Below are 11208 nucleotides of genomic sequence, written 5' to 3'. Positions count from 1 at the left end.
GTATTCATTGACCTTTGGCTCACTGTTTGAGGTAGTGTTCAAGGGTCTTTTGAATAGAGTTTAAGGGCACCACTTGCTTTAAAAATTGAGTTGAGGGCATGCACTTACAGCAACCCTTTTGACACATGCATGTATCTCCAAAATTTCATAAGTTTTATTCATGTGGTATTAGCAAATATTGGCTTGATTCTTGTCTCATTCCCTTACATGTATACAGTGATTCGTCTGTTAAAATGGAGATAAGAAGCCAAAAAAATAAGAACTGAAAAACCTATCCAAACAAGTGAATTTGACTTATGAGGACCGAAATAACATTATCGCACTCTTTTCCTAATATGACGCATGACCAATATTAATTATTGATTTAGGGTTTAATCATCTCTTCTAAAAAGTATCGGTTGGTATTCAGTGAAGATAAGCTAAACATTTTATAATAATATCATACCTCATGGACTTATTCTAAAAGCTATTATTTGGATGATTCATCCTGGGTTGAAGAGTGATATTATTACATCCAATATCTTACAAATTTCTAAAATTTATTTATAATTCTTACAATAATTAAAGATGGTTTAGTGACAGCAGTGTCCTCCAAAACTAATAATAATAGGAATAAGCACAGATGCCTAAGAAAAGACTGACGGATAGAGAGGAATCTGGCCATCTTCCCATTGATTTGTGAAGTGGAGAATCTGCAATGATCTATTTTTAAATTTCAGTTTAATTACACTTTATAATATAATATTTGAGTGGCTCTTTGATCGAATAAGCGTTACACCAGTTTTTCAGTGCCCTTTCGATTAAGGCTTGTAAGATGACTCCTATACACGTCCATGGCTGATGAGGCCTGGTGGTCTACGCTTTAATTTAATTATAATTTTGTAATTTCCCCCGCCCTCCCGCCCGCCCCCCTCTTTTTCCACATTTTCAGCAAGTTGTTTTGAAATGATTTTATTTATTTATTTATTTGTGTATATTGAGTGTTTTCAATTTCATTGGTTTTCAAAGGCGGTAGTAAAAAATGTAGGGACATATATAAAACATGTTTGATAATAAAAAATTATTTTTATTTTTTATTTTTAACAACAAAAAATATGATATTTTCAAAAAATATATTTTAGTTGTTTTCACTTATTTATTAAGAGTTATTTTTTAAAAAGAATTATATAAATTTATACAATGATAAAAAATAAAGTACTAGATATAAAATTTATTTTTAAAACATATTTAAAAATATTAAAATTAAGTTTAAAACATTTCAAATTCTCAAACAAACTTTTGTTCTCTAACGCATGAGAAAATGGTCTTAAAAAAATGTTATGAAAAACTATTTTATAAAATTGCTTTCAAAAATTGCCAAACAAGACAGTAAAGTGTATAAAAACAATTTTATATTCGATGTTTTATTTTACTCAAGTATACAAGTACACCGACAACAAATAACACAAACTATATATGATAGATTTAATGTGTAATAACAAGTCAAAAGTGTTTGAAATTTCATAAGAATAATTTGAAATCTTATGTCCCAAGATTATATTTCTTCCGGTTGGAGGTAACCTTAAAACCGGCCACTCAAAGGAAGGAGCAACAATAAAAAATGATAATTATTTCAAGCTAATAATTACACTCAATTATTGGATATGGTGTGATACAAAATATTTTGTATGCTTTTTGGATTTGATAAAGTATAAAATGGCATAAGTATTTATTTTATTTTCGATCAAAATTATCATAAAACTTTTCATCATGTCCATATACCTTGGAATAATGATGACATAATTTTTGGACTTTGAAGAAGCCTTAGTAATTTTCCCTCCACTAGGAAGAACTTTGAAGATAAAAATAGTGGGATGAATTGAAGAATAACGCTTTAGTTTAAACTATTTAGAAACTTTTTTAGAATCCTCCTCAGGCTCTTAGAGGATATGCCTCAGTTTCTTATTAAAAAGCAACAAATTCAAGCTCAACTTGCTATACCTAAGACCTTGAAGGAATATTAAAAGCTTCTCAGAGACAAACCCTCATTTCTCTCCTAAGAAAAAGAAGATATTGATTTAGAAAAGGAACAAAGGTCAAAGTCTTCATTGAACTACTATCTCCAAGAAAATAACGATGATTGTGAAGAAATTTTTTCCTTTTTAGACTATATATATTTTCATGATAAGCTCATCATCTGGAACTAATTTTCCAACCACAATCAGAATATCTACTAGATAATTAGCCATGAGTGTTGTGCCTTTTTTGCTAGCTCTAAGCTTTTGTTTCATCTACAACACTTAGGCACAAAATTATGAATAATAAATAAGTTTAAGGGAAAATCACATATTGTGAGATTTGCTACCACTCAAGTTAGGACTCCTTTTAATAGAGCAGACAAGATCCTAACAAAGTAGTAATTTATCTTATTTTGATATTCTAGATTGATCATTTCTACATTTCTAATGTTGATTTATGTTTCTCTTGGTTTTATGCGAGGTTTGGGTGCACATTTGCCCGCTCCCAAGGCCCGATCCTTAAAAACATATGCCTCAATTACAAGTAGTACTAGTGACGAAGTTTGATTGATGTTGAATGGTTAAAGGTGTTATGGAAAATGGAGAAGTTTGATTGGAAGTTTAATAATAAGGTATAATGAAAATGAACAAAGGTCCATTTATAGGGTTGTATATACAATTACCTTTACATCAAATGAATCACATATGGTTTATAAGAGATAATTACAACAAACAGTAAGCTGATGATAGTAACCTCAGGACATTAGCTCTTATGAGGGTAGTTAGCTAAGGGTCTTGATTAGCTTGTTTTAATTCTTGATGAGGTTGTAGTGTGAATGCTATCACATGAGTGTGACATATTTGATTTTCTCTTGATGGTACCCCTAAATGAGATTGGAGTTTGGATGATAATTCATAAGCGAGATTCCGTTTACATGAGGCTCCTTTGATTCTTCTATGTTTAAGTACCAAAATTTAAATCTCTAAAATCATTGTCCCAAACAACCATGACTCATTGAGAGGCATATCCTAATAAGCACGTGGAAGCACCGAGTGAAGCCTTGGTAAGACCGATTCATGCATGATGAGGATGCGTCTACTTTTTAAGCCCACACTAAACCACCATGGAGTGGAAGGGATTCTTGATAAATATACTGCTTTTAAAAAAAATAATATTTAAAATACCATAGTTTGGAAAATAATTCCAATTCTACGGCACTTTTGAACACGTAGGATAACACGTCGGATGAGATATAAAAACCCATTCCCCCCTTTTCATTTCCCTTCTCGTTTTTCTTCTCTTCCCTTCCCATTTTTCTTCTCTGCATCAAACCTCTTCTGCCCGAAAACCCACTATCCCGCACGTTGATCATGAGGTGGAGATCCTTGCCTCAACACCAATAGGAGGGAAGTGAAGTGCAGATCTGAGAAACCATTGCCCCCGGTGTTTTCTGTAAGTTTTGTGGTTATATTTGGTGGTGTGGTTGTGTTTGGTCACCGAGAAAGTGTGGGAAAGTTGTAAAAAAAATAAAGTTTTTGTTTTTTTTTACAATGAAACCAAGTAGACTAAAAATAATGGAGAAAGTTTTAATTTTTTTGTGGTTCGGCTTGTTGTGATTCTGTTTGGTTGCCAAGAAAGTGTGGGAAAGTTGAAAAAAAAAAATTCCCAATATTTCCTACCAGTCCAGCCCGCGCACAGGGTATCTGTCCAATATTTCCTACCAGTCCAGCCCGTGCACAGGGTATCTGTCCAATTTTTTCAGCGTAATCTGATCATGATTTGAGGGAAAAGCTTTGTGATCATGATTTGAGGGGAAAGGTTGTGTTTTTCAGCGTGGCTCAAAAATCGTGGAGGGTTTGTGAAATTTAAATCCAATGGCACAAAAGCAAAGAGACCCCTGGACAGATCCAAAAAGCATGGAGCAAAAAAAAAAACATTTTTTTGTTTGTTTTTTTAGGGGTTTTGCATGGACTTTCCCGGAAAGCAAATGGGGGATGGATTTTCTTAGGAATCAAACGGGGATTGCAAAAACTTGGGAATGAAACGGGGGTTGCAACAAAATAAAAAAATAATAACCTGATTAGATTAGTACCTGCAATAATTAAAATTGAAATTGAAATTCAAATTTAAATTCAAAGAGATTCTTCACTTTTTATTTGTTAAAATAAAAAATAAAAAATACTATCTTTTTTTTCACTGAAAAATTGTTGAAAGTGTCTCTTCAAGAGACACTTTCAGTATAAACCCAATTTTTTAAAAATGATGAAAGGCGTCCGAATATAATTTCAGTTTTTTGTTATTATGGAAGGTGTCTCTTCAAGAGACACCTTCAGCATAAATTCAAAATTTTCCACTGTTTGAATGGAAATTGTGGAAAGTGTCTTTTAAACAAGCACTTTCAGTATAAACTCAATATTTTTAAAATTGCGGAAGGTATCAAGAGACACATTTCACAATTCCCAAAAAATGGAATTATATTGAAGGTGTCTCTTCAAGAGACACCTTCTATTATTTTAAAAAAATTGGGTTTATACTAAAAGTGTCTCTTCAAGAGACACTTTCCACAATTTTCATACATTAAAGAGAGACATCTTTAGCTTTAAAATCATTTCCACAAATAAAATACATATTGGATTTTGTGGAATTGTGTAAAGTGTCTTTCCAAGAGACATATTTAGTATAAATATAATTTTTTGGAATTCTAAAAGGTGTCTCTTCAAGAGACACCTTTGGTATAAATTAAAATTTTTAGGAATTGTAGAAGGTGTCTCTTCAAGAGACATCTTTAGCTTTAAAATCAAATTTATAAGACATTCAAAATTTTCAAATTGTGGAAAGTGTCTCTTCAAGAGACACCTTTAATGAATATTGGATTTTTTGCCACGTGGAAAGTGTCTCTTCAAAAGACACCTTTAATGCATATTGGATTTTTTACCACGTCGAAAGTGTTTTTTCAAGAGACACCTTTAATATAAATCAAATTTTCTGGAATTGTAGAAGGTGTCTCTTCAAGAGACACCTTTAGCTTAAATTCAATTCTTTCATGATTTTGAAAATTGTGGAAGGTGTCTCTTCAAAAGACACCTTCCACGTGGCCAAAACTGCCGTAAATCTGTCAATATTTTCAAAACTACCATTTTTTAATTATAATTTTTTAAAATTGCCGCAAAAGTTAAAAAAGCCCGGAGTGGAAGTGGACTATATTTGTGGAGGGACAATTCCTGATTGAAGAGATGTGGCACTTATTGAGAGGCGAATGTAGCACATCAACACTCTTTCGTTGGTAGAGCACCATGTGGTCTTAGGAGCTAGCCTTAAGAATGGCCCAATAAGACTCTCGATTGTGACCCCATGTTAGGTGAAACCACCCACTCAAAGGAATAGAAACTTACAAGGATTTCCATCTTCCACTTGAGATCAAGACTCAAACCCTTGATTAATTATGGTTTTTGTGAAGATTCGACATTCAAATTTCCAGCATTTTTGTGAAGCTTCAAACTTCAAATCTCTACAAGTGTCCTCCATCCAAGTAGGTGGGGTCTAAGCTTGTTCACATCAGATAATTGAACAGGTTTCAGGAAGAAATCTTCTGCTCCTTCTAGACATCTGGTCAATACCCATTAACCATTCTCAGATCAGAAAGTGAATCAACGAGCCATTCATTTATTCTGAATGTGAAGAATTCAATTGTATCAAAAGGGTGTGGACAAATCTTCAATTATGTTCTCACCTGTTAATCCTAGAAGGGATATTCTCAGAGGACATGATCACAACTGGGATGTCTTTAAGAGATGTTGACTCCCGCAGATTCATTTTGAATTCTAATTAATTGTTGGGACTAACTTGGCGTGAAAAAAATAAGATGCTGAAATCTAATCATTGGGCAAATGAAGATACCTTGATCTTTCTGAGGAGATCATAGCCAGTCATTCCAGGCATAGAATAATCTGTAATAATTAAATTGACTTTCCTTTCCTGTTCTGCCTCTTGCACACCCAGGAATTCAAGAGCTTTACTCACAGAATCTACAACAGTAACTGTCCAAAAAACCCACCAAAAAAAAAAAAATTGAATAATCAAAACCCCCAAAAAAAAAAATGAAAAAAAGAAAGAAAGAAAGAAAGAAAGAAAAATTCGATCATCTTATCAACATACCTTGAAAAGAAGAGGTTTTGAGGAGTTTCTCAATCCATTTTCTATCAATGAGGCTGTCATCAACAGCTAGAACATGAAAGTGCGACTCTGCAGCCATACCCATTGCCTTGTTGCACCCAAAAAAGGCCAGCAAAAAGAAGTATGTCGAAGATGAAAGAAAAGAGAAAATGAGAGATGAATGCACATGGGTGGGAGATGGAGTTTGTGGGTTTATAAGTGAACCTTTCTGGCTATAATGAGAGCACGATCTGAGAGACTTCATCCAGAATCTTGAGGATGTTCATTGACCTTTGGCCAACTGCTTGAGCTACCAGAAGGTGTCCAAGGGTCTTTTGAATAGTGTTTAAGGGTACAACTTGCTTTAAAAAATTGAGTTGAGGGCACTTACAAGAGCCCTTACACACATGCATCCATCACCAAAATTTCATAATTTTTATTCATGTGGAATTAGGAAATATTGGCTTCATTCATGCCTCTTTCCCTGAAACTACACGGTCATTCGTATATTAAAATGATGATAATGGTCAAACATGTAGCTCTTCCCCAACAAATAGGTCTTGTGTTCCTTTCTCATATATATACATATTTATTTGATAGCTCAATGCCTTGCAGGAGCCTACCAGGACTTGCCATACCAACAATTGAAGAATTGGTATATGGTCCTTCTCAAATTAGTCAGTTTATAATTAAAGAAGGAAAAGCATATATCTTTTATATACTTTACATTTTTAGCTTTGGTTGATTGTGTAATATCATCATATTCAAAAGTAATGAACATAAATATTTTTTTTTTTTTTTACATTCATCAAATAATTTATTTATATTTTGTACAATTTTTAAAATTTTATTTGAAGTGAATTTACTGATTTTATTTTCAAAATTTATTTATAGATCTTACATTCATTAGAGAATGGTTTATTGACAGCACTATCCTTCAAAGCTAATGATAATAGAAATAAGTAAGGACGATTGAGAAAGATATACAGGTAGAGGAATAATGCTTCCCACTTCCCATCTTCATAATATAATATTTGAGTGGCTCTTGGATTGGATAAGGGTCGCATCGATTTTCCAGTGGCCTTTTGATCAGGACTTGTAAGATGACCCCCATACACTTCCATGGCTGATTAGGCCTCGTGGTTCATGCTTAATTTAATTGTAATTTTTCAAATTTTCAAAAAAAATTTCTCATTTTGATGTGGGTATTTTGAAATGGTTTTATTTATTCATTTGTGTGAATTGGGTGTCTTGAAGCTCATTGACCGCAAGGGAAGATGGTTGGTTGATTGTAATTTGATTTTGTTTGGTATTCATTGTAAGAAGTATGAAATATAGAAAAAAATGTAATCTAAAAATTTTGGTGAATTATTTAATTCTATAATGGTTTATGTAATTATCCGCGTTTAAGGGTGTTTTTATTAAAAGTGTTTTTACTAAAAAGTGTTTTCTTCTACGGTACTTTTATGAAAAACGTTTTTTTTTTTAATTTAAAAAAATGATTTCAATAGTACTTTTGACAATATGTTGCATAAATATAAAACCACTTTTAATATTAATAAATTACTAAAATGAACATTCATTACAAAAAGAAAATATTATAATAAACTAAAAACTTTTATTAGACAAAAATATATAAACATTTATATTATTAAAAAATCTCAAAAAATTACTTTTATGATTATGAAAATTGAAACAATATAAAGTATATGAAAAAATAGAAATTAATGTCAGTGAACTTACTGCATGATAAGCTTGCAGTAATTTTCGATGAGATTGTATAAAATCTCAAAATTATTTTTTGGATATTAATTCTTTGGTGGTTGGCTTGTTGGTGAAAGTTTTTCATAAAAAATTAAAGAGAGTGAAAGGGGAAAAAAAAGGTAGCGAGAAACAAAGGAAGGATAGTGGGAAATAATATGGGTATTTCAAGAATATTTGAAGTTTTTATTTTTTAAGGGGATTAAAAAACACTGTCAAACTGGTTCTAAATAGAGTGTTTTATGTAATTTAGTTTTTACTTGGTTCAACAACTTTGTTCTTAACATTGCTTTGAAAAAGACTATTTAGGTCAATTAATGGGTGAAGTTTTTTGGATATTAAATAAGAGAGTGACTTCTTTATAATACATGTTTATGTTTTGAAGCCTTCCAACTCATAAGCAATAGAACATGAGGAATGATATGAAAGTCCATTCTTAATAGAAAGTGTGTATAATGTGACCACTTATGTCCAGAGACAAACCACACTATATGTTTGTACGAGACAATGAATATGACGTTAGGGCATTGATCAATCATATCAAAGTTGGTTCTTGATAGAATGTGTCTTAAGTTTAACTCCACATATGTCCCAAGAGACCAGAACATCGTGCTCGTAATGAAATGAAAAATTCAAATATAGTGCTACCTCGGTTAATCATAGTTACATTTGGACAATAATCATGTTCAATTTATGTTACCAAGTGGGATAGTGTCGCAAATCTCAATTTGAATACAAGAACTTAAAACTCGAAGTTGAGGTGACTATGTTTTTTATATGGGACCAACAAATGTTTTGATGGCAAAGTAGGAGAAGGCCTTCAATATAGCTATTACTTAAATGAAATGGAAAAAAATGGTATGAGTCTCCTTGTACTAGTGATACATTTAAGGCAAGAATTTAAGAGAAAAATAAGTTACCAAAGTTACGGTCTAAGGTATTGAAGGATATTTTTATTTTTTATAGGAATCGAAAAAGCATCATCAATCATATAATGTCCAATTTATAATTTTCAAGTCTAGTTATATTTGTACTTTTCTTGTACAACCTAAATTTTATCGTATATATATTCAACAATACAATTTAGACTTTGGTAAATACTATGGTACTTAGTATTTTCCTCAAAGCTATGTTATTTGTAATAACCATAATTGTGATGTCACAAATTTCTATATACAATTTATATCATAATTCAATTGATTGATTACTTTAATTTTTATCAAAATAGTTCATAGGGCCCAAAAAAAAATACGTACATAAATTAAATTCAATCTAAGGGAAAATGCGGAAGTTCAAAATCTTCTTCTTTTTCAAATTTCTTCAAGATCTTTGGAGGATTCAAATCTTTTTCATCCCCAAGATCCTCAATATCTCTTCCAAGTTCTTCAAAATTTCTCCACCTTGTTCAAGTCTTCAAATTCTTTATGGAGATCAAATTCTCCTCTGATCTTCTACAAGAATCCGCAAGATTTTCCAATCTTTGTGACTTCAAAGCTTCTTCAAATCTGCCAACCTTGGAGATTCAGATCACCAAAATATCTGTACTTGATCCCAGATTTAAAATTCATAGGAGATCAAACTTCAACCCCTTTTTTTTTAAGATTGAAAATCCAAATTTGATTCAAAATTCAAATCTCCAAAAGGGTTCTGGATCCGAGTAGATGTGGCCTAAGCTTGTTCACATCTGATAACTGAACAGGTTTCAGGAAGAAATCTTCTGCTCCTTCTTCCAAACATCTGATCAATACCCATTAAACATACATTCTCACATCAGAAATTGATTCAACTAAATTTCATTTTCTTTTGGATGAGAAAATTCAATTCCAGAATCTTTAAGTAGTTTTCTCACCTGTTAATCCTTGAAGGGATGTTCTCAGAGGACATGATCACAACTGGTATGTCTTTCAGAGATGAAGACTCCTGCAGAATCACATTCATTTAGATTTTCATTAATTGTTCTGAGTATATTGGAATGAAAGAATAAGATCTGAAATGTAACAATTGGGCAAATGAAGATACCTTGATCTTTCTGAGGAGATCATAGCCAGTCATTCCAGGCATGGAATAATCAGTAATAATTAGATTTACTTCCGTTTCCTGCCATAGCAAAAAGGAAAAGAAAAAAAAATAAACATCTATTCTAAAACCCCAGAAAAAGAAAAGGAATGAATAGAAGAAAATCAGTGAGAAAATCATACTTGGGGATGATGATTTCTCTGCTCTTCCTCTTGCAAACCCAGAAATTCCAGAGCCTTACTCCCAGAATCCACAGCAGTAACTGTCCAAAAAAACCCACAAAAACCAACAATCAAAACCCCAAAATAAAAATCAAAAGAAAGAGGAGACATTAATCAGTCTTCATAGCAACATACCTTGAAAAGAAGAGGTTTTGAGGAGCTTTTCAATCAGTTTTCTATCTATGAGGCTGTCATCAACAGCCAGAACATGAAACTGTGTCTCTGCAGCAATACCCATGGCAAAGGAGGAGTATGCAGATGAAGAAAAGAGAGAATGAGAGAGGTGAATGGAGATGGTTTGGAGATGGGGTTTGTGGGTTTATATCTGAACCCGTCTTGTGGCTATAATGAGAGCAAGATCTGAGAGATTTCATCCAGAATCTTGAAGATCTGCTGGGTTGATTTTTCAGCCAGTGAACAGCAATGAATTGTCTTTATTATGTTATTAACATGTTTGGAAAAAACCAAACGAGACTTTCTGACCATATATTTGATTGACCATAGGCTCACTGTTTGGGCCACTAGAAAATGTCCAAAGGCCTTTTGACTAAAGTTGAAGATTGCAGATTATTCTAAAAATGTGAGATTAGGGCACTTCCAAGGGCTCCCCTACACATTCATCTCCAGCTTGGGGATCCCATGATCCCATCACCTGCCAATCCACCATTAGGCTCTTCAAATGAAATTATTTTTTCTTATTTTTATTTTTTTTAAAAATTGCATTGCAAATGAAAAAGCAATAAGCATGGTACTTTCATAAATTTATATTTTTTATTGTTTATTTATAGAAGAAAATCTTCGAAGCCAAATTTTATAACATTTCTAAAAAAATACGACTTTTAATTGATAGACTTTCATAAATATCATATCCTTTATTTGGTCAAGGATTTTAAAAATAAATATCCTATATTTGATTTAGAAAAATTGAGGGAAAATGCCGGAAAATATGAAGGTTACCTTGAAAATGTACAACATAGGTAATTTGTTTATTTATTTTTCTATATGTATACATACTAAATAATTAAAAAAAAAATTAGAAAAACATTTATATAGAAATTTT

The 11208-nt window shown here is 32.1% G+C and overlaps 2 protein-coding genes across 2 annotated transcripts; both read right to left on the bottom strand.

Annotated features, from left to right (window-relative positions):
• Positions 1-5220: 5220 nt before the first annotated feature.
• Positions 5221-6450, bottom strand: LOC117928836 (two-component response regulator ORR9-like). Its single transcript, XM_034848877.1, has 3 exons — positions 6154-6450; positions 5896-6035; positions 5221-5604 (listed from the first exon to the last, which is right to left on the bottom strand). Exons 1-3 carry the CDS (start codon positions 6413-6415, stop codon positions 5554-5556), a joined length of 453 nt encoding a protein of 150 aa, XP_034704768.1. The 5' UTR covers positions 6416-6450; the 3' UTR covers positions 5221-5553.
• Positions 6451-9026: 2576 nt separating this feature from the next.
• LOC117928837 (two-component response regulator ORR9-like) lies at positions 9027-10564 on the bottom strand. The gene is made up of 5 exons (XM_034848878.1): positions 10284-10564; positions 10110-10189; positions 9931-10008; positions 9761-9831; positions 9027-9648 (listed from the first exon to the last, which is right to left on the bottom strand). The coding sequence occupies exons 1-5, from the start codon at positions 10384-10386 to the stop codon at positions 9540-9542; spliced, it is 441 nt and encodes a 146-aa protein (XP_034704769.1). The 5' UTR covers positions 10387-10564; the 3' UTR covers positions 9027-9539.
• Positions 10565-11208: the final 644 nt, after the last annotated feature.

Source organism: Vitis riparia, chromosome 13 (genome assembly GCF_004353265.1).
Source record: "Vitis riparia cultivar Riparia Gloire de Montpellier isolate 1030 chromosome 13, EGFV_Vit.rip_1.0, whole genome shotgun sequence".
Classification (NCBI taxonomy): Eukaryota; Viridiplantae; Streptophyta; class Magnoliopsida; order Vitales; family Vitaceae; genus Vitis; species Vitis riparia.
Note: the sequence above shows the minus strand (reverse complement) of the source record. Positions and strands in the feature narration are given on the sequence as shown.